The 21868-nt window shown below is 50.9% G+C and overlaps 1 protein-coding gene across 3 annotated transcripts in view; it reads left to right on the forward strand.

Annotated features, from left to right (window-relative positions):
- The window catches only part of NRF1 (nuclear respiratory factor 1), an 85953-nt gene that overhangs the window by 38220 nt on the left and 25865 nt on the right, over positions 1-21868 (forward strand). For all 3 annotated transcript variants that reach the window (XM_071552888.1, XM_071552890.1, XM_071552889.1), the window contains exons 6-10: positions 4896-5054; positions 6780-6974; positions 8870-8971; positions 15962-16119; positions 17889-18013. In XM_071552888.1, coding sequence (XP_071408989.1) covers positions 4896-5054; positions 6780-6974; positions 8870-8971; positions 15962-16119; positions 17889-18013 — 739 coding nt within the window. The remainder of the gene's footprint in view (positions 1-4895; positions 5055-6779; positions 6975-8869; positions 8972-15961; positions 16120-17888; positions 18014-21868) is intronic.

Consider the following 21868-nt stretch of genomic DNA (forward strand, 5'->3'; position numbering starts at 1 on the left):
TGGAAATAAAATTTAAAATAAAATTTAAAATGTAAATTAAAAAGTAAATATAAAATGCAAATATGAAATATTACTATAAATTAGAAATAAAATATAAACATGTGTGTAAAAATATAAAAATAAAATACTAATAGAAAAATAAATAAATAAAGTCTAGATACAGAATACAGATAAAAATAAGATTAAATGTAAACATATAGCTAAAATTTGAATAAAAGTATTAAAACAAATGTAAAAATATAAGTATAAAAACACAAATATAAATGAAAAATATAATTATAAAATATAAACAAAATAAAAATACGAATGTAAAATATAAAATCAGATTATGCAGAAATATAAATGTAAAAATATAAGTAAAAAATACAAATATAAATGAAAAATATCATTATAAAATATAAACAAAATAGAAATATAGATGTAAAATATAAACCACAGATAATAGAAAAATATAAATGTAAAGTTATAAAATACAAATATAGTTATAAAATATAAATATAAATCTCAATTGGCTGGCAGGTGGCTTGTCCTTTAATCTGGGTTTTTTTAAACTTCATAATTTCTCTGAAGTTTATAATGATCTGTAATCTCTATCAGGATTATAATTATTTATAATTATGGTTTATAATGATTGAGTTACAGGGTTTATATTGGTGTCTACTCATTTAGTTATAAGGTTTATAATGATGTCTAATAATTTAATTGTATGGTTTATATTGGTGTCTAATTATTAGTCTAATAATTTAGTTATATGGTTTATATTGGTGTCTAATAATTAACATTCCAGCTGTTGTTCAGCCCTTCCCTCTCCTCTTCCAGCTGTTCATCCCTTCCCTCTCCTCTTCCAGCTGTTCAGCCCTGCCCTTTCCTCTTCCAGCTGTTCATCCCTTCCCTCCTCCTCCTCCAGCTGTTGTTCATCCCTTCCCTCTCCTCTTCCAGCTGTTCATCCCTTCCCTCCTCCTCCTCCAGCTGTTGTTCATCCCTTCCCTCCTCCTCCTCCAGCTGTTGTTCAGCCCTTCCCTCTCTTCTTCCAGCTGTTCATCCCTTCCCTCCTCCTCTTCCAGCTGTTGTTCAGCCCTTCCCTCTCCTCTTCCAGCTGTTGTGCAGCCCCGCCCTCTCCCAGCTGTTGTTCAGCCCTTCCCTTTCCTTCCAGCTGTTCATCCCTTCCCTCTCCTCTTCCAGCTGTTCAGCCCTTCCCTCTCCTCTTCCAGCTGTTCAGCCCTTCCCTCTCCTCTTCCAGCTGTTGTTCAGCCCTTCCCTCTCCTCTTCCAGCTGTTGTGCAGCCCCGCCCTCTCCCAGCTGTTGTTCAGCCCTTCCCTTTCCTTCCAGCTGTTCATCCCTTCCCTCTCCTCTTCCAGCTGTTCAGCCCTTCCCTCTCCTCTTCCAGCTGTTCAGCCCTTCCCTCTCCTCTTCCAGCTGTTGTTCAGCCCTTCCCTCTCCTCTTCCAGCTGTTGTGCAGCCCCGCCCTCTCCCAGCTGTTGTTCAGCCCTTCCCTTTCCTTCCAGCTGTTGTTCAGCCCTTCCCTTTCCTTCCAGCTGTTCATCCCTTCCCTCTCCTCTTCCAGCTGTTCAGCCCTTCCCTCTCCTCTTCCAGCTGTTGTTCAGCCCTTCCCTTTCCTTCCAGCTGTTCATCCCTTCCCTCTCCTCTTCCAGCTGTTCAGCCCTTCCCTCTCCTCTTCCAGCTGTTGTGCAGCTTCCAGCTGCAGCCACAGTCCTGCACAGTTGGAATTCAGTTGGAATTCAGTTGGAATGAGTTGTCTGTGCTCTGGGCCATTGGAAATGGCAGAACCAGGACCAGCTCAGTCCTGTTTTCACACTTGAACTCGCTGTTGACCCTCAGGAACACTCAGCCTGTATAACAAAGGGTGTAAAGAACCATTTCTCCAGTTTCTCCAACCCCTCCACTGTGGGTGTGCTGTGAGCCCTTTCCAGAGCTCACAATGATCCAAACTGGGATGTGATGCCAAATTTTCCAGCAGGGGTTTGATTTTTGGGAGGTTCAGGCTGGAGGTGGCAGAACTGTGGCTGCCACAGGTGAGGTGGTCACAGGCACACCTGGAGCTGTGGCCCCCACAGGTGAGGTGGTCACAGGCACACCTGGAGCTGTGGCTGCCACAGGCACACCTGGAGCTGTAGCCCCCACAGGTGAGGTGGTCACAGCCACACCTGGAGCTGTGGCTGCCACAGGTGAAGTGGTCACAGCCACACCTGGAGCTGTGGCCCCCACAGGTGAGATGGTCACAGGCACACCTGGAGCTGTGGCTGCCACAGGTGAGGTGGTCACAGCCACACCTGGAGCTGTGGCCCCCACAGGTGAGGTGGTCACAGCCACACCTGGAGCTGTGGCTGCCACAGGTGAAGTGGTCACAGCCACACCTGGAGCTGTGGCCCCCACAGGTGAGGTGGTCACAGGCACACCTGGAGCTGTGGCCCCAACAGGTGAGGTGGTCACAGGCACACCTGGAGCTGTGGCCCCCACAGGTGAGGTGGTCACAGGCACACCTGGAGCTGTGGCTGCCACAGGCACACCTGGAGCTGTGGCCCCCACAGGTGAGGTGGTCACAGGCACACCTGGAGCTGTGGCTGCCACAGGTGAGGTGGTCACAGCCACACCTGGAGCTGTGGCTGCCACAGGTGAGGTGGTCACTGCCACACCTGGAGCTGTGGCTGCCACAGGTGAGGTGGTCACTGCCACACCTGGAGCTGTAGCCCCCACAGGTGAGGTGGTCACAGGCACACCTGGAGCTGTGGCTGCCACAGGTGAGGTGGTCACTGCCACACCTGGAGCTGTGGCTGCCACAGCCACACCTGGAGCTGTAGCCCCCACAGGTGAGGTGGTCACAGGCACACCTGGAGCTGTGGCTGCCACAGGTGAGGTGGTCACAGCCACACCTGGAGTTGTGGCTGCCACAGCCACACCTGGAGCTGTAGCCCCCACAGGTGAGGTGGTCACAGCCACACCTGGAGCTGTGGCTGCCACAGGTGAGGTGGTCACAGCCACACCTGGAGCTGTAGCCCCCACAGGTGAGGTGGTCACAGCCACACCTGGAGCTGTGGCCCCCACAGGTGAGGTGGTCACAGCCACACCTGGAGCTGTAACCCCCACAGGTGAGGTGGTCACAGCCACACCTGGAGCTGTGGCTGCCACAGGTGAAGTGGTCACAGCCACACCTGGAGCTGTGGCCCCCGCAGGTGAGGTGGTCACAGCCACACCTGGAGCTGTGGCTGCCACAGGTGAGGTGGTCACAGCCACACCTGGAGCTGTAACTCTCCCCCTGGTACCTTGCCCTGTCCCAGAGCCCCTGAAGCCTCGTTAGGGCACTAATTAGTGCTGGAGCAGGCTGGGAGGTGCTGCTGATTGTGTCCCTGGTGGATCAAACACAAGCCCTCCTTAACAAGCACCTTGAGCCCTGAGCTCCCATGGACTGGTAATTAATCCAGCTGGAAACAGCAGCTCAGGGAAGGAGCTTTAACTGGTTTTGTACCAGGCAACTCCAAACCTCCACTGTTGCCAGGTTTGTTGGAATAAACGGGGCCTGGACACGGGGCCTGGAGCACAGCGGGGGGGATGGTGGGATGGTGGCCCTGCAGTGGAAGGTTCATCATGGACAAGCTTGGCCTGGCCTGGGAGAAAGGTGCTCCAGGGCATATTCCATGTGTAGTGTTGGAAAGGCAGCTTGGAAAGGGGTCAGTGGGCAGCTTGGAGCCCATGGATGCAACATCCAGAGTGGGCAGGGCAGGGAATGGAGCTGGGAAGGGGCTGGAGAATCCTGAGGGAGCTGGGGGGGCTCAGCCTGGAGCAAAGGAGGCTCAGGGGGCACCTTCTGGCTCTCTGGAACAGGAGGGGCAGCCATGGGGGGTGAGCTCTGCTCCCAGGGAACAGGCACAGGACAAGAGGAATTTGCCACAAATTGCACCAGGATGGGTTTGGATGGGACAGGATGGAAAAGTTCTCCATGGAAAGGATGGTCAGGCCCTGGCACAGCTGCCCAGGGAGGTTTGGAGTGCCCAGCCCTGGAGGGATTTCAAATCCCTGTGGATGTGGCACTTGGGGCCATGGTCAGTGTGGCCTTGGCAGTGCTGGGGATGGTTGGACTTGATTGTCTTAAAAGTCTTTTCCAAGTGAAATGATCCCACAATTCTATGGAGTGACTTGCTCTAAAAGCCCTAAAGGGGTGCAGGGAGCTGTTCTTTAATGCAGCTTTTAAGCTTTAGGATAAAGTGATTTTCTCTGCCAGGAGGTGAGAGCTCCTTCTCTCCCCACTCCATCCTGCAGCTGAACCAGCCTTTTCCTGCCACTCCAAGGAGTCCCTGGCACAAACCCAGCTGTGCCCCAAACCCCTGTGTGAGTTTTGTGCTTTCTTTGATAACACAGGGGTGGAGGAGAAGTGTCTGTGTCAGGTTGTGGCTTTCCCCTTCCAGCAGCCCCTGGAGCTCCATCCTTTGGCAGCATCTCTGTGAAACTCAGCTCAGGTCTGAGTTCCTGCCATGGTGAAGACACAAAGTTTGGGTTTTCTGCCTTTTTCCCATCTGTTTGTTTGTTTTCTCCCTTCCAGGCTGACCTGCTCTCCTCATGGGAGTGTTTGAACCATGGAGTGTGTTAATATTTGTGTGTTTGAGCCTTACTGTTGTCATTGCCTGACTTAATTTTGGTCCTGCTCTTCCACATGCCACAAAGCTGAGTCTTGGGAGAAGATGATGTTGTCCATCTTCCAGCTCAGCATATTCTGGGATTCTGGGATCTTCCTTAGCCATTCAGGCCTCTTCCAGTTGGTGGCTCCAACAGGACAGAAGTTAAACGGACGGACTTTGTGCCATGTCAGAACTTTGATGCACCTCAAAACTGCCAGAGATAAAAGATGCTAAAAGTCACTTCTCTGCCATGTTCTGCTGCAGGCACAGCTCAGAGCCTTCATCCCTGAGATGCTCAAGTACTCCACGGGCCGTGGGAAGCCAGGCTGGGGCAAGGAGAGCTGCAAACCCATCTGGTGGCCCGAGGACATCCCCTGGGCCAACGTGCGCAGCGACGTCCGCACGGAGGAGCAGAAGCAGCGGGTGAGTGTTTGCCCTGGCTGCCCTCAGGCTGGGCACAGGCCTGGCAAGCTGTGCCTGGGGAGGGGTTTAATCATAGAATCACAGAGTGGATTGGGTTGGAAAAGACCTCTGATATCATCCAGTCCAACCCTTGGTCCAACTCCAGTCCCTTTACCAGATCATGGCACTCAGTGCCACGGCCAAGCTCAGCTGAAAACCCTCCAGGGATGGGGAATCCACCCCCTCTCTGGGCAGCCCATTCCAATCCCTGAGCACTCTCTCTGCAAAGAATTTCCTCCTGATCTCCAACCTAAACCTCCCCTGGCAGAGCTTGAGCCCATCGTGCCCCCTTGTCCTATTGCTGAGTGCCTGGGAGAAGAGACCAACCCCCAGCTGGCCAGAACTTCCCTTCAGGCAGTTCCAGACAGTGCTGAGGTCACCTCTGAGCCTCCTCTTCTCCAGGCTGAACACCCCCAGCTCCCTCAGCCTCTCCCCACAGCACTTGTGCTCCAGTCCCTTCTCCAGCCTCGTTGTTCTTCTTTTCTCAGTTGGGTTGGAAGAGACCTCTGAAATCATCAAGTCCAACCCTTGATCCAACCCCACTGGGATCACTCTGGCACTCTGTGCCCTGGGCTGGTGATCACAGTGAGGTTGGATCAAGACATGTTGGATTCTCTGTCCCTGGAGGTGTTTCAGAGGACACTCAGTGCCACATCCAGTCCCTTCTCTGGCCCCGCTCCAGCCCCTCAATCTCTTGCCTCAACTGAGGGGCCCAGAACTGAACACAACACTCAAGGTGTGGCCTCCCCAAGGCAGAGTCCAGGGGAAGGGTCACTGCCCTGGGCCTGCTGGCCACGCTAGTTTGGATCCAGGCCAGGATCCCCTTGGCCTTCTTGGCCACCTGGGCACACTGGTGGCTCCTGTTGAGCTTCCTGTCCCTCAGTCCCCCCAGGTCCCTTTTTCTGGCTGCTCTCCAGCCACTCTGTGCCCAGCCTGGAGCGCTGCAGGGGTTGGGGTGGCCAAAGGGCAGGACCTGCACTTGGCCTTGTTAAACTTCATCCCATTGGAATCAGCCCATCTCTCAAGTCTATCCAGATCCCTCTGCAGAGCCCTCCTGCCTTCCAGGCTGTCCAGATCCTTCTCCAGATCCCTCTAGTCTATCCAGGTCCCTCTGCAGAGCCCTCCTCCCTTCCAGGCTGTCCCATCCTGAGCATCAGGGACCTTTGTGCTTGCAGGAAACAGTCAGGGATGTGCAGGGGAGCCGGGAAGGAAGGAGAGAACTGGGGGAACTGGGTCCCACTGATGGCTGTGGGTGCCACCACTGGCTCTGTCACAAAGGTCATCAGAGAAGCCACCATGGGGTGGAAGCAGCGGGACCTGTGTGGGCTGATTTGGACCTGCTTGGATGGGGAGGGGTTGCAGGTGGGGCTGTGGCTGTCGGTGCTTCCCCAAATCAGGGTAGTTTTCTGCTTGGAGTCAGAGGATGGTTTCGGCTGGAAAGGCCCTTTTAAAGGTCATCCTGTCCTGCAGTGAGCAGGGACATCTTCACTGGATCATGGTGCTCTCCAGGGTGATTTCTGAGTCTTGGACAAAGGAGGGGATGATGAGAGAGGGATTAATTAACGAGGCCTTTCATTTGCTGGTTGGTCCCAAACCACCCAACAAACCCCAGCCAGGATAACCAACCCAATCACAGCAGCTCAGGACAGTTCCCCCACTGCCCCTGCCCCTTGCCCTGCTGTGCAGGTGTCCTGGACCCAGGCCCTGAGGACCATCGTGAAGAACTGCTACAAGCAGCACGGGCGAGAGGACCTGCTCTACGCCTTCGAGGACCAGCAGACGCCGCAGACCACGACCACGCACAGCATCGCCCACCTGGTGCCCTCCCAGACCGTGGTGCAGACCTTCAGCAACCCCGATGGCACCGTGTCCCTCATCCAGGTGGGTCCCACTCCTGGCATGGAGTGGTCTCCATCAGGAATTCTGGTTGTATCAGGAATTCTGGCTGGGAGGTGAAGACCTCACCCCGCGGGTTTGTTGATCCAACACTCCCACCCAAGGAACCAGTTTCTCCTGAGGTCAGGTGGTTAAAACTTGGTTGTAATAATGCCAAGGTCAGGGGTTCAATCCCCTGTGTGGGCCATTGATTTAAGAGTTGGACTCGATGGTCCTTGTGGGTCCCTTCAACTCAGAATAGTCTGGGATTCTGTTATTCCTCCCTCACAGAATCATAGAATCAGTTGGGTTGGAAGAGACCTCTGAGATCATCAAGACCAACCCTTGATCCAACCCCTCTTTCATTACCAGATCCTGGCACTCAGTGCCACGTCCAGTCTAACTCCCCCCACTCCCATCCCTCAATTCCCACCCCTGGATTTCTGCAGTGGTTGAGCAGCTGAGGGATCTCACCTGATTTACTGAACCCACCCACTGAGCAAATCCAGCTGCTGGTGTGGGCACCCAGTGCTTGTGGCAATGGGAGCAGGGGTGGTGCAACTGCCCTCCTTCAGTGGCAGAAAATGCAGTTTAATCAGCAGATCAGGGATGGCTGTGCCCCCTGGGCTTTGTTCTACACCAGCAATTCCTTCCCAATATCCCCCACCCCTGCCCTCTGGCACTGGGAAGCCATTCCCTGTGTCCTGGCCCTCCAGGCCTTGGCCCCAGTCCCTCCCCAGCTCTCCTGGAGCCCCTTCAGGCCCTGCCAGGGGCTCTCAGCACTCTGGGGCCCCACTGGACACAGCAATTGGGCACTGCCTGTGCCAGGAGCATCCTCAGCTCTGCTTGCCCTCCTGGATGCAGCAATTCCCTTGGCTGGGAATGGTTCAGCTGCAGAGAGACCTGGAAGCACCAAGGATGGAGCCAAAATCTCCTGATTGATGGGAATGCTGGAATGGGTTGGGTGGGAAGGGACCACAAAGCCCATCCAGTTCCACCCCAACCCCTCCCACTGTCCCAAGGTGCTCCAGCCTGGCCTTGGACACTGCCAGGGGTGGATCCAGGGGCAGCCACAACTTCTCTGGGAAATCCAGCCCAGCCCCTGCCCACCCTCCCACCCACCAATCCCTTCCCAATATCCCATCTATCCCTGCCCTCTGGCACTGGGAACCATTCCCTGTGTCCTGGCCCTCCATCCCTTGGCCCCAGACCCTCTCCATGTTTCTTGGAGCTCCTTCAGGCACCCAAAGGTCCCCCCAAACCTTCCCTTCTCCAGGCTGAACCCCCCCAGCTCTCCCACCTTTCCTCCCAGCAGAGCTGCTCCACCCCCTCCAACCAACCTGGTGCAGCTCAGCCTTGTTGGACCTCCTGAGATTCCCATGTCCCACTTCCCAAACTCCTCCAGGTCCCCCTGGATTGTCCCATCACTGCACCCTCAGCCTGGTGCCACCTGTCCCTGTGGGAATGTCCCTTATTTTCCTCCAGGAAATGCAGGGGCAGCCACAACTTCTCTGGGAAATCCAGCCCAGCCCCTGCCCACCCTCCCAGCCACCAATCCCTTCCCAACAGCCCCCCCAGCCCTGCCCTCTGGCACTGGGAAGCCATTCCCTGTGTCCTGGCCCTCCAGGCCTTGGCCCCAGTCCCTCCCCAGCTCTCCTGGAGCCCCTTCAGGCCCTGCCAGGGGCTCTCAGCTGTCCCTGGACCCTTCTCTTCTCCAGGTGACCCCCCAACCCTCCCACCCATCCCAGAGTGGTGCCACCCCCTGCCCGTGTGACCCGCTCCGATGTGCCCCCACCCTCCCATCCCAGTGAATCCCTCCCTGTCCCCCTGGCTCCCCAGCCCCTTGCCCTGGATTCTGGGGGTGTTCCTGCCCCCTCAGCACGGCTCTGTTGCCCCCACAGGTTGGCACGGGGGCCACGGTGGCCACGCTGGCCGACGCCTCCGAGCTGCCCACCACGGTCACCGTGGCACAGGTGAACTACTCGGCGGTGGCAGACGGAGAGGTGAGCGCTGGCAGGGCGGGCACCTGGGGGGGCACACCTCTGGGGAGCCTGAGCTCTGCATTTCAGAGATTTCCTTGTACACCTCTGGAAAGCCTGAGGTCTTAATTTCCTTTTTTACACCTCCTTGAAATCCTTAAGTCTGAATTTCATACATTTTTTTTATACCTCCTGGCAAGCCTTAGGTCTGAATTTCTTGCATTGTTTTACACCTGCTGGAAAGCCTGAGGTCTGAATTTCCTACTTTATTTTATTTAAAATCTCCTTGAAAGCCTTAAGTCTGAATTTCTTGTATTGTTTTATATCTCCTGGAAGGCCTTAAGTCTGAATTTCATACCTTTTCTTTTTATACCTCCCTGAAATCCTTAAGTCTGAATTTCATACTTTATTTTTTTTATATCTCCTTGAAAGCCTTAAGTCTGAATTTCTTGTATTGTTTTATATTTCCTGGAAGGCCTTAAGTCAGAATTTCATACCTTTTTTTTAATAACTCCTTGAAGGCCTTAAGTCTTATTTTCTTGTATTGTTTTATATCTCCTGGAAAGCCTTAAGTCTGAATTTCATACCTTTTTTTTAATATCTCCTTGAAAGACTTAAATCTGAATTTCTTGTATTGTTTTACACCTCCCTGAAGGACTTAAGTCTGGAGTTCACACTTTTTTTTATATCTCCTTGAAATCCTTAAGTCTGAATTTCATACAATTTTTTTATATCTCCTGGCAAGCCATAAGTCTGAATTTCTTGCATTGTTTTACACCTGCTGGAAAGCCTGAGGTCTGAATTTCATACTTTATTTTATTTAAAATCTCCTTGAAAGTCTTAAGTCTCAATTTCTTGTGTTGTTTTACACCTCCTGAAAAGCCTGAAGTCTGAATTTCATTCTTTTTTTTATACCTTCTTGAAGACCTTAAGTCTGAATTTCTTGTTTTACACCTCCCTGAAAGTCTTAAGTCTGAATTTCTTGTACTGTTTTATATCTCCTGGAAGACCTTAAGTCTGAATTTCATACCTTTTCTTTTTATACCTCCCTGAAATCCTTAAGTCTGAATTTCATACTTTATTTTTTTTATATCTCCTTGAAAGCCTTAAGTCTGAATTTCTTGTATTGTTTTACACCTCCTGGAAAGCCTTGAGTCTGGAGTTCACACCTTTTTTTATACATCCTTGAAGACCTTAAGTCTGAATTTTGTACTTTATTTTTTTATATCTTCTTGAAAGCCTTAAGTCTGAATTTCTTGTATTGTTTTACACCTCCTGGAAAACCTGAGCTCTGAATTTCTTATTTTTTTAATACCTTCTTGAAGGCCTTAAGTCTGAATTTCATACATTTCTTTTTATACCTCCTGGAAAGTCTTAAGTCTGAATTTCATACAATTTTTTTATATCTCCTTGGGAGCCTTAACTCTGAATTTCTTGCATTGTTTTTTATCTCCTTGAAAACCTTAAGGCTGATTTTTTGTATTGTTTTATACCTCTTTGAAAGCCTTAAGTCAGAATTTCCTACTTTATTTTTTTATATCTCCTTGAAAGCCTTAACTCTGAATTTCTTGCATTGTTTTTTATCACCTTGAAAACCTTAAGGCTGATTTTTTGTATTGTTTTATATCCCCTGGAAAGCCTTAAGTCTGAATTTCATACCTTATTTTTTTATATCTCCTTGAAAGACTTAACTCTGAATTTCTTGTATTGTTTTATATCCCCTGGAAGGCCTTAAGTCTGAATTTCATACCTTTTTTTTATACCTCCTTGAAAGCCTTAAGTCTGAATTTCATACTTTATTTTTTTATATCTCCTTGAAAGCCTTAAGTCTGAATTTCTTGTATTGTTTTATATTTCCTGGAAGGCCTTAAGTCTGAATTTCATACCTTTTTTAATAACTCCTTGAAGTCCTTAAGTCTTATTTTCTTGTATTGTTTTATATCTCCTGGAAAGCCTTAACTCTGAATTTCTTGTTTCACACCTCCCTGAAAGCCTTAAGTCTGAATTTCATACCTTTTTTTTAATATCTCCTTGAAAGACTTAAATCTGAATTTCTTGTATTGTTTTACACCTCCCTGAAGGACTTAAGTCTGGAGTTCACACTTTTTTTTATATCTCCTTGAAATCCTTAAGTCTGAATTTCATACATTTTTTATACCTCCTGGCAAGCCTTAGGTCTGAATTTCTTGCATTGTTTTACACCTGCTGGAAAGCCTGAGGTCTGAATTTCATACTTTATTTTATTTAAAATCTCCTTGAAAGTCTTAAATCTCAATTTCTTGTATTGTTTTACACCTCCTGAAAAGCCTGAAGTCTGAATTTCATTCTTTTTTTTATACCTTCTTGAAGACCTTAAGTCTGAATTTCTTGTTTTACACCTCCCTGAAAGTCTTAAGTCTGAATTTCTTGTATTGTTTTATATCTCCTGGAAGGCCTTAAGTCTGAATTTCATACATTTTTTTAATATCTCCTTGAAAGCCTTAAGTCTGAATTTCTCATATTGTTTTACACCTCCTGGAAAGCCTGAGCTCTGAATTTCATATTTTTTTATACCTTCCTGAAGGCCTTAAGTCTGAATTTCATACATTTCTTTTTATACCTCCTGGAAAGCCTTAAGTCTGAATTTCATACCTTTTTTAATAACTCCTTGAAGTCCTTAAGTCTGAATTTCTTGTATTGTTTTATATCTCCTTGAAAGCCTTAAGTCTGAATTTCATACTTTATTTTATTTAGTATCTCCTTGAAAGTCTTAACTCTGAATTTCTTGTGTTGTTTTATATACCCTGGAAGGCCTTAAGTCTGAATTTCATACCTTTTTTTTATACCTCCTTGAAAGCCTTAACTCTGAATTTCATACCTTTTTTTTAATAACTCCTTGAAGGCCTTAAGTCTGAATTTCTTGTATTGTTTTATATCCCCTGGAAGGCCTTAAGTCTGAATTTCATACCTTTTTTTTAATACCTCCTTGAAAGACTTAAGTCTGAATTTTGTACTTTATTTTTTTATATCTCCTTGAAAGCCTTAAGTCTGAATTTCTTGTATTGTTTTATATTTCCTGGAAGGCCTTAAGTCAGAATTTCATACCTTTTTTTTAATAACTCCTTGAAGACCTTAAGTCTTATTTTCTTGTATTGTTTTATATCTCCTGGAAAGCCTTAAGTCTGAATTTCTTGTTTCACACCTCCCTGAAAGCCTTAAGTCAGAATTTCATACCTTTTTTTTAATATCTCCTTGAAAGCCTTAACTCTGAATTTCTTGTATTGTTTTACACCTCCTGGAAGGCCTTAAGTCTGAGTTTCATATTTTATTTTTTTATGTCCTTGGAAGCCTTATGTCTTATTTTCTTGTATTGTTTTATATCTCCTGGAAGACCTTAAGTCTGAATTTCATACCTTATTTTTTTATACCTCCTTGGGTGCCTTAACTCTGAATTTCTTGTATTGTTTTTTATCTCCTTGTAAACCTTAAGGCTGATTTTTTGTATTGTTTTATACCTCTTTGAAAGCCTTAAGTCTGAATTTCCTACTTTATTTTATTTAATATCTCCTTGAAAGCCTTAACTCTGAATTTCTTGTATTGTTTTACATCTCCTGAAAAGCCTGAGGTCTGAATTTCATATTTTTTTAATACCTCCTGGAAAGCCTTAAGTCTGAATTTCACATTTTTTATACCTTCTTGAAGGCCTTAAGTCTGAATTTCATACTTTATTTTATTTAATATCTCCTTGAAAGCCTTAACTCTGAATTTCTTGTATTGTTTTATATCCCCTGGAAAGCCTCAAGTCTGAATTTTATTCTTTTTTTTTTATACCTTCTTGAAGGCCTTAAGTCTGAATTTCATACATTTCTTTTTATACCTCCTGGAAAACCTTAAGCCAGAATTTCATATATTTTTATATCTTCTTGGAAGCCTTAAGTCTGAATTTCCTATTTTTTTCCATGCCTCCTATAGATTATTTATTTATTTTGTGTTTTGTTTGGCATTGCAAAGTCTCACCTGCCCAACACTTGCACACATTTATTTTTCCCCCTTTTTTTAATCAAATAATTGATTTTTTCTGTGGCTTTGGTGCTGAACTGTTATTTTGCCTCAGGACTCCACAAACACAATTATGGTGGAAACTTTAGGTCTGAATTTCATACTTTATTTTTTTTTCTACCTCCTGTAGATTATCCATTTTGTCTTTTTTTTTTTTTTTGGCATTTCAATGTATCTGCTATAGATGATCCATTTTATATTTTTATTTGGTATTTCAATTTGCCTCCTGTAAATTATTGATTTTGTGGGGAGTTTTGGCATTTCAATACACCCTCAACAGATTATCTATTTATTTTTTTTGGCATTCCAATATTCCTTCTGCAGATTTTCTCTTTTTGTGTTTCATTTGGCATTTCAATATATCTCCAACAGATTATTTATTTTGGGGTGGCTTTTGCCATTTTAGATTTTGTTTGCCACTTCAATTCACATCCTGTGGATCTGTTTTACATTTTATTTGCCATTTCAATGCACCTCCTGTAGGAATTCTGTTTTAGGAATTCTGTTTTAGGAATTCTGTTTTAGGAATTCTGTTTTAGGAATTCTGTTTTAGGAATTCTGTTTTAGGAATTCTGTTTTAGGAATTGCGTTTTAGGAATTGCATTTTAGGAATTGCATTTTAGGAATTGCATTTTAGGAGTTTCACTTTAGGAATTTCATTTTAGGAATTCTGTTTTAGGAATTGCATTTTAGGAATTTCGTTTTAGGAGTTTCATTTTAGTAATTTCATTTTAGGAGTTTCATTTTAGGAATTGCATTTTAGGAGTTTCATTTTAGGAATTTTGTTTTAGGAGTTTCATTTTAGGAACTCTGTTTTAGGAACTCTGTTTTAGGAATTTCGTTTTAGGAATTCCATTGTAGGAGTTTCATTTTAGGAGTTTCATTTTAGGAGTTTCATTTTAGGAGTTTCATTTTAGGAGTTTCATTTTAGGAGTTTCATTGTAGGAGTTTCATTGTAGGAGTTTCATTGTAGGAGTTTCATTGTAGGAGTTTCATTGTAGGAGTTTCATTGTAGGAGTTTCATTGTAGGAGTTTCATTGTAGGAGTTTCATTGTAGGAGTTTCATTGTAGGAGTTTCATTGTAGGAGTTTCATTGTAGGAGTTTCACTTTAAGAATTGCATTGCAGGGTTCCATGGTAGGGGTTCCATTGCAGGGTTCCATTGCAGGGGTTCCATTGCAGGGGTTCCATGGTAGGGGTTCCATGGCAGGGGTTCCATGGCAGGGGTTCCATTGCAGGGGTTCCATGGCAGGGGTTCCATGGCAGGGGTTCCATTGCAGGGGTTCCATTGCAGGGGTTCCATGGCAGGGGTTCCATGGCAGGGGTTCCATTGCAGGGGTTCCATTGCAGGGTTCCATGGCAGGGGTTCCATGGTAGGGGTTCCATGGTAGGCGTTCCATTGCAGGGGTTCCATTGCAGGGGTTCCATTGCAGGGGTTCCATTGCAGGGTTCCATTGAAGGGGTTCCATTGAAGGGGTTCCATGGTAGGGGTTCCATTGTAGGGGTTCCATTGTAGGAGTTCCCTGTGAGGTTCAGCCACCCCCTGGGCTGGTGCCCTTCACCCCTGGGCTGGTGCCCACTCTGACACTCATCCATCCCCCCTGCACTGGTGCCCACTGGTGTATCTGAGGCTCAGCCATGCCCTGGGCTGGTGCCCTCTCTGACACTCAGCCACTCCCTGGGCTGGTGCCCACTCTGAGGCTCAGCCACCCCCTGGGCTGGTGCCCACTGACACTCAGCCGCCCCCTGGGCTGGTGCCCTTCACCCCTGGGCTGGTGCCCACTCTGAGGCTCAGCCACCCCCTGGGCTGGTGCCCTCTCTGACACTCAGCCACCCCCTGGGCTGGTGCCCTCTCTGACACTCAGCCACTCCCTGGGCTGGTGCCCACTCTGAGGCTCAGCCACCCCCTGGGCTGGTGCCCTCTCTGACACTCAGCCACCCCCTGGGCTGGTGCCCTTCACCCCTGGGCTGGTGCCCACTCTGAGGCTCAGCCACCCCCTGGGCTGGTGCCCACTCTGACACTCAGCCACCCCCTGGGCTGGTGCCCTCTCTGACACTCAGCCACCCCTGGGCTGGTGCCCACTCTGACACTCAGCCACCCCCTGGGCTGGTGCCATCTCTGCTGTGTCAGTCTCAGCCACCCCCTGGGCTGGTGCCCTTCATCCCTGGGCTGGAGCCCACTCTGAGGCTCAGCCACGCCCTGGTCTGGTGCCCACTGCCCCTGGGCTGGTGCCCACTCTGACACTCAGCCACCCCTTGGGCTGGTGCCCTCTCTGAGGCTCAGCCACCCCCTGGGCTGGTGCCATCTCTGTTGTGTCAGTCTCAGCCACCCCCTGGGCTGGTGCCCACTGACACTCAGCCACCCCTGGGCTGGTGCCCACTCTGACACTCAGCCACCCCCTGGGCTGGTGCCCACTCTGACACTCAGCCACCCCCTGGGCTGGTGCCCACTGACACTCAGCCACCCCCTGGGCTGGTGCCATCTCTGCTGTGTCAGTCTCAGCCACCTCCTGGGCTGGTGCCCTTCACCCCTGGGCTGGTGCCCACTGACACTCAGCCACCCCCTGGGCTGGTGCCCACTCTGACACTCAGCCACCCCCTGGGCTGGTGCCCACTCTGACACTCAGCCGCCCCCTGGGCTGGTGCCCACTGACACTCAGCCACCCCCTGGGCTGGTGCCCACTCTGACACTCAGCCACCCCCTGGGCTGGTGCCCACTCTGACACTCAGCCACTCCCTGGGCTGGTGCCCACTGACACTCAGCCGCCCCCTGGGCTGGTGCCCTTCATCCCTGGGCTGGAGCCGACTCTGAGGCTCAGCCACCCCCTGGGCTGGTGCCCATTGCCCCTGGGCTGGTGCCCACTGACACTCAGCCACCCCCTGGGCTGGTGCCCACTGACAGCCACCCCCTGGGCTGGTGCCCACTCTGACACTCAGCCACCCCTGGGCTGGTGCCATCCCTGCTGTGCCCCTGCAGGTGGAGCAGAACTGGGCGACGCTGCAGGGCGGCGAGATGACCATCCAGACAACGCAGGCGTCGGAGGCCACGCAGGCGGTGGCATCGCTGGCAGAGGCGGCGGTGGCAGCGTCCCAGGAGATGCAGCAGGGAGCGACTGTCACCATGGCACTCAACAGGTGTGGGCAGGCTCAGGGCACCTCCAAGGGCTTCGTTCCAGAGGTGCAAAGAGCCCTCTGGGCAGCCATAACAGAGGATTTTCCACTGCGGGTTCCTGTGCCAGGCACTGTCTGGGTGTCTGCAGGGCAGGTCCTGATCCTGCTCTCTCTCCAGGGTCAGGGTCTCCACCCCGGCCTTGGTTTGGGGGGTTTCTCCCACAGATCTCCTCCCCAGCCTTGGTTTGGGGGGTTTCTCCCACAGATCTCCTCCCCAGCCTTGGTTTGGGGGGTTTCTCCCACAGATCTCCTCCCCAGCCTTGGTTTGGGGGGTTTCTCCCACAGATCTCCTCCCCAGCCTTGGTTTGGGGGGTTTCTCCCACAGATCTCCTCCCCAGCCTTGGTTTGGGGGGTTTCTCCCACAGATCTCCTCCCCAGCCTTGGTTTGGGGGGTTTCTCCCACAGATCTCCTCCCCAGCCTTGGTTTGGAGGGTTTGTCCCACAGGCTCCTCCCCAGCCTTGGTTTGGGGGGTTTGTCCCACAGGCTCCTCCCCAGCCTTGGTTTGGGGGGTTTCTCCCACAGCTTTCTGGGGCTTTTCCCAAATGTCTCTTTCAAGTAGAATTATAAGAATCACAAGGTTATTTTGGTTGGAAAAGCCCTCTAAGAGATCATGGAGTCCAACCATCCCCAGCACTGCCATCCCACCACTGCCCATGGCCCCAGGTGCCACAGACACAGGGATTTAAACCCCTCCAGGGCTGGGCACTCCAAACCTCCCTGGGCAGCCCCTGCCAGGGCCTGACCACCCTTGCCAGCACCAAATTCCTCCTCCTGTGCCCCCTGCCCCTGCCCTGGCCCAGCCTGAGGCCGTGCCCTCTCCTCCTGTCCCTGTGCCCTGGGGCACAGCCCGACCCCCTGTCCCGGCTCCCCCCTCCTGGCAGGGATTGCAGAGCCAGAAGGTGCCCCCTGAGCCTCAGCCCCCCCAGCTCCCTCAGGAGTTCTCCAGCCCCTTCTCCTTGTGCTGACACCCTTTCCCAGCTCCGTTCCCTTCCCTGCACAGAGTTTGGGTTGCACTCAGGTTACAGGGCCAGGCAGCAGGAGCAACATCTTTGCTCAGCTCTGGGTGGTTGAAGCTTTTCCTGCTGTTCCCAAAGCCTGGAAGTGGCTGTGGCACTGGCAGGAGACGTGGTGTCAGTGAGGAGGTTCCACCCTGCTGAGGTGTAGGCAAGGATGTCCCTCATCCAGAGGAGGATCCTGCTCTGGAGGCTGAGCAGGACGAGGCAGGAGGGAAGAAACTAAACAGTTCAGAGCCAAAAATAATGCCCTTAAAGAGCATCATTAAACCCCTGGGCTGGGGAGGAGGTAAAGGCAGAGCTGGGATGTGATCCTGGGCATGGCCTGTGCCAGTGCCACGGGAAAGGGGCAGGATCAGGGGAGAAGGGAGAGCTCTGGAATCTTCAGAGCCCCAGAATGTGCCAAAGGATGAGTTTTGAACCCAGAGAAAGGAGGGAGCCACATGGAATAACTGCTTGGATTGTCCCAAAGCTTTAGCAAATCCCTAGTGAAAGGATGCAAAGGTGACAAGACAGGGGTGTTCTCTAGGACATGTCCAAGCTGGAAAGACCTCCTGGAACCACCTTCTTCCCACAGAATTCCTCCTCCAGTGCAGATTCCCTGCCTCGTGTGGGTCCCTCCCTTCTGGATTCCTCTTGGCACGTGTTGCCCGGTTAAAGTGGAGTTGTTTGCTGGTTTGGGTGTTGCTGACCCTGCCCTCTCCCCTCCGTGCCCACAGTGAAGCCGCTGCCCACGCCGTGGCCACGCTGGCCGAAGCCACTCTGCAGGGAGGGGGACAGATTGTCCTGTCCGGAGAGACCGCGGCGGCCGTCGGAGCCCTCACCGGCGTCCAGGATGCCAATGGTAAGGCTGCTGGGCAGGGGGAGTCCATCTGGGGGCCTCGCTCTGCTCTGAACTGCAGGGTTTGCCTCTCTTTGGGGGAAATGACAAGAGTTTGCTGGTGGAATTCCCAGCTGCAGGTGGTCACTGGGCAGGTTGTGCCTCAGACTGGAGTGGTGGCACTGAGCTGGTTTGCCCCCCTGGTGCTGCTGGCTCTGCTCCTTCCCTCCCCTCCCAGCTTGCTCTTTATCCTTGGAATTGTTCTGGGGGGAAACTGCTCCCCACTCTGCCCAGCACAGGGAGATCACAGTGATCTCACACTGCTTGGTCAGCCAGCACAACCAGCTGGTGCCCCAATAAACTCGTCCCCAAACTCTTCCCTGTGAGAGAACAACTAACATTTTATTACCAACATTTTATTTCTTTCTCTGTGGGTTTGGTGGCTGCTTTTCTGCTCAGGTGAGACCTTCCAGGGTCCCTCAGCAGTGATTTGTCTCCTGCTTTATTTCCCATCCTGCCCCACAGTCAATCCTTTAGTTTTGGGGATTCTCTTCAGAGTCTCTCCCTATTATTTGATGTCTCCCTGGTGACTTTTGCAACTATTCAAACTAAGCTCATGTTAAACAAAACTAAATCCATAGAAATTGGTTCAGGGGGTGGCACTGGAATGTGCAGGGGTGTCTCAGCCACTGCTCTTTGCTCCTGCCTGACCCTGGAGGTGTCCAAGGCAGGGCTGGACGTGGCACCTGGTGCTCTGCTCTGGTTGACTTGGTGGTGTTGGGTCAGAGATTAGACTCAGTGATCTCAGAGATCTTTTCCAGCCTGATTCTGTGGCATTTTCTGAGCTCAGAGAAGACACTCAGTGGTTATTTTGATTGAATGGGGGGAGGTTTGTCAGAATAAGCTGATAAAGGACACAAAGGGTGAAGTTGTAAAGAAGCTGCGCCCTGAGAGTGGGGCATTAATTGTCCCCTTTGAAGGGGTGAATGAGGTCAGGGGGCAGAGCAATGACTTCCTGCCTTGTCACCTGGCATGGAAAGCAGGAGTCTGGTGAGATGAGATTTCTGGTGAGATGGCAATTCCCTCACCACCCTCCGAAGCCCCCGTGTCGCAGGGAACGCGCTGGTTCTGAACCGTCGGTGTTTTAGTTCGCCGCAAAAATGGGGCAGTGGAAGAGGAGTTTGGCCTCAGAGCTGGTTTGGTTGCCTTGCTGTGGAGTCAGCCAGCCTGAAGAGGGAGCAGAAGGGACGGGAAAGCCCTGCCCGGGGAGCAGGGAATGCGTCTGACACCGAGGAAAGAGCCGGGCGGGTTGTGCTTCACTCAGGAGTGATGGGTGTTTATTGGAGGAGGGATCTGCCCCTGGATGCTCCAAACCAGCAGCTAATCAGCTTTGGCCCAGCACGTTGGTGCCCTTCAGCAGGGCACTAAACTCCTAACAACCCAACTCCTCCTGGCCTGCTCCCAAAATGCTGCCAGCTCTGGATTCCTCAGGATGCTCCCCCCAAAAACACCCTCTCCACGCGCTCCGGGGTCGCTCCACCTCTCACCCGGCATTGAGACCATTTCAGTGCAGGCTGGGCTGGGGTTTGGGCTGGGTTTGTCTTTGGGAGCAGCCAGGTTGGAGATCAGCTGGGGTTTGGAGTGCATGATGGGCAGAGCAGAGGCTGCAGCTTTGCCAGGGGCAGAGCCCCACACCGCCCTTGCCTTGCTCTGCTGCCATTGTCTCCCATCGTCTCCCAGCTCCATCTCCCAGCTCCATCTCCATCATGTCCCAGCTCCATCTCCCATCATCTCCCATAATCTCCCATTATCTCCCAGCTACATCTCCCATCACCTCCCAGCTCCACATCCATCAGCTCCCAGCTCCCAGCTCCATATCCATCAGCTCCCAGCTCCCAGCTCCATATCCATCATCTCCTATCATCTCCCAGCTCCATATCCATCATCTCCTATCATCTCCCAGCTCCATATCCATCATCTCCTATCATCTCCCAGCTCCATCTCCCATCATCATCTCCCATCATCATCTCCCATCATCATCTCCCATCATCATCTCCCAGCTCCATCTCCCAGCTCCATCTCCCAGCTCCATCTCCCATCTCCATCTCCCATCATCTCCCATCTCCATCTCCCATCATCTCCCATCTCCATCTCCCATCATCTCCCAGCTCCATCTCCCATCATCTCCCAGCTCCATCTCCCATCATCTCCCAGCTCCATCTCCCATCATCTCCCAGCTCCATCTCCCATCATCTCCCATCATCTCCCAGCTCCATCTCCCATCATCTCCCATTATCTCCCAGCTCCATCTCCCATCATCTTCCATCATCTCCCATTATCTCCCAGCTCCATCTCCCATCATCTTCCATCATCTCTCATTATCTCCCAGCTCCATCTCCCATCATCTTCCATCATCTCTCATTATCTCCCAGCTCCATCTCCCATCATCTCCCATTATCTTCCAGCTCCATCCCCCAGCATCTCCCAGCTCCAGCTCCCAGCTCCCATCTCCAGCCGCATTCCGGGAAGGGCTCGTGGCCCTTTGCAGCCTGTGCTGCTCTTGGATTACGTAACCTGCTGAGAGAGGTCCCTGGGGGCTGCAGGAGATGGGCTGTCCACGGCCTCTGGCAACACAGAGCAGATGGATGGGCAGCTCTGGCACCACCGGGGGGTTTGATCCTCCTCCCTCAGCCCCCTGGACACTCACTCAGCTGTTTGGTGCAGTGGGGGCAAACCCCTCCTTCTGTCCTGAGGGGGTGGCACTCAGCAATAGGACAAGGGGGCACGATGGGCTCAAGCTCTGCCAGGGGAAATTGAAGTTGGAGAGCAGGAGGAAATTCTTTGCAGAGAGAGTGCTCAGGGATTGGAATGGGCTGCCCAGAGAGGGGGTGGATTCCCCATCCCTGGAGGGTTTTCAGCTGAGCTTGGCCGTGGCACTGAGTGCCATGATCTGGTAAAGGGACTGGAGCTGGACCAAGGGTTGGACTTGATGATCTCGGAGGTCTTTTCCAACCCAATCCATTCTGTGATTTTATGGATGTGGCGCTGAGTGAGAATCCACCACATCTTGATCCAACCCCACTGTGATCACCAGCCCAGGGCACAGAGTGCCAGAGTGATCCCAGTGGGGTTGGATCAAGGGTTGGACTTGATGATCTCAGAGGTCTCTTCCAACCCAACTGAGAAGAGAAGAGCAATGAGGCTGAAGAAGGGACTGGAGCACAAGTGCTGTGGGGAGAGGCTGAGGGAGCTGGGGGTGTTCAGCCTGGAGAAGAGGAGGCTCAGAGGTGACCTCAGCACTGTCTGGAACTGCCTGAAGGGAAGTTCTGGCCAGCTGGGGGTTGGTCTCTTCTCCCAGGCACTCAGCAATAGGACAAGGGGGCACGATGGGCTCAAGCTCTGCCAGGGGAAATTGAAGTTGGAGATCAGGAGGAAATTCTTTGCAGAGAGAGTGCTCAGGGATTGGAATGGGCTGCCCAGAGAGGGGGTGGATTTCCCATCCCTGGAGGGTTTTCAGCTGAGCTTGGCCGTGGCACTGAGTGCCATGATCTGGTAAAGGGACTGGAGTTGGACCAAGGGTTGGACTTGATGATCTCAGAGGGCTTTTCCAACCCAATCCATTCTATGGATGTGGCACTGAGTGAGAATCCACCATATCCAGATCCAACCTCACTGTGATCACCAGCCCAGGGCACTCCATGCCCTGGGCTGGTGATCCCAGTGGGGTTGGATCAAGGTTGGACTTGCTGATCTTGGAGGACTTTTCCAACCCCATCCATTCTGTGATTCTATTCTATGACTTGGGAGTAACCTGGGAGAAGGGAAAACTCCTGCCAGAGCCAGGATGGGGTTAACCAGCAAATTCCCCATGCTGCAAAG

This window comes from Pithys albifrons, chromosome 3, assembly GCF_047495875.1.
Source record: "Pithys albifrons albifrons isolate INPA30051 chromosome 3, PitAlb_v1, whole genome shotgun sequence".
NCBI classification, from domain to species: domain Eukaryota; kingdom Metazoa; phylum Chordata; class Aves; order Passeriformes; family Thamnophilidae; genus Pithys; species Pithys albifrons.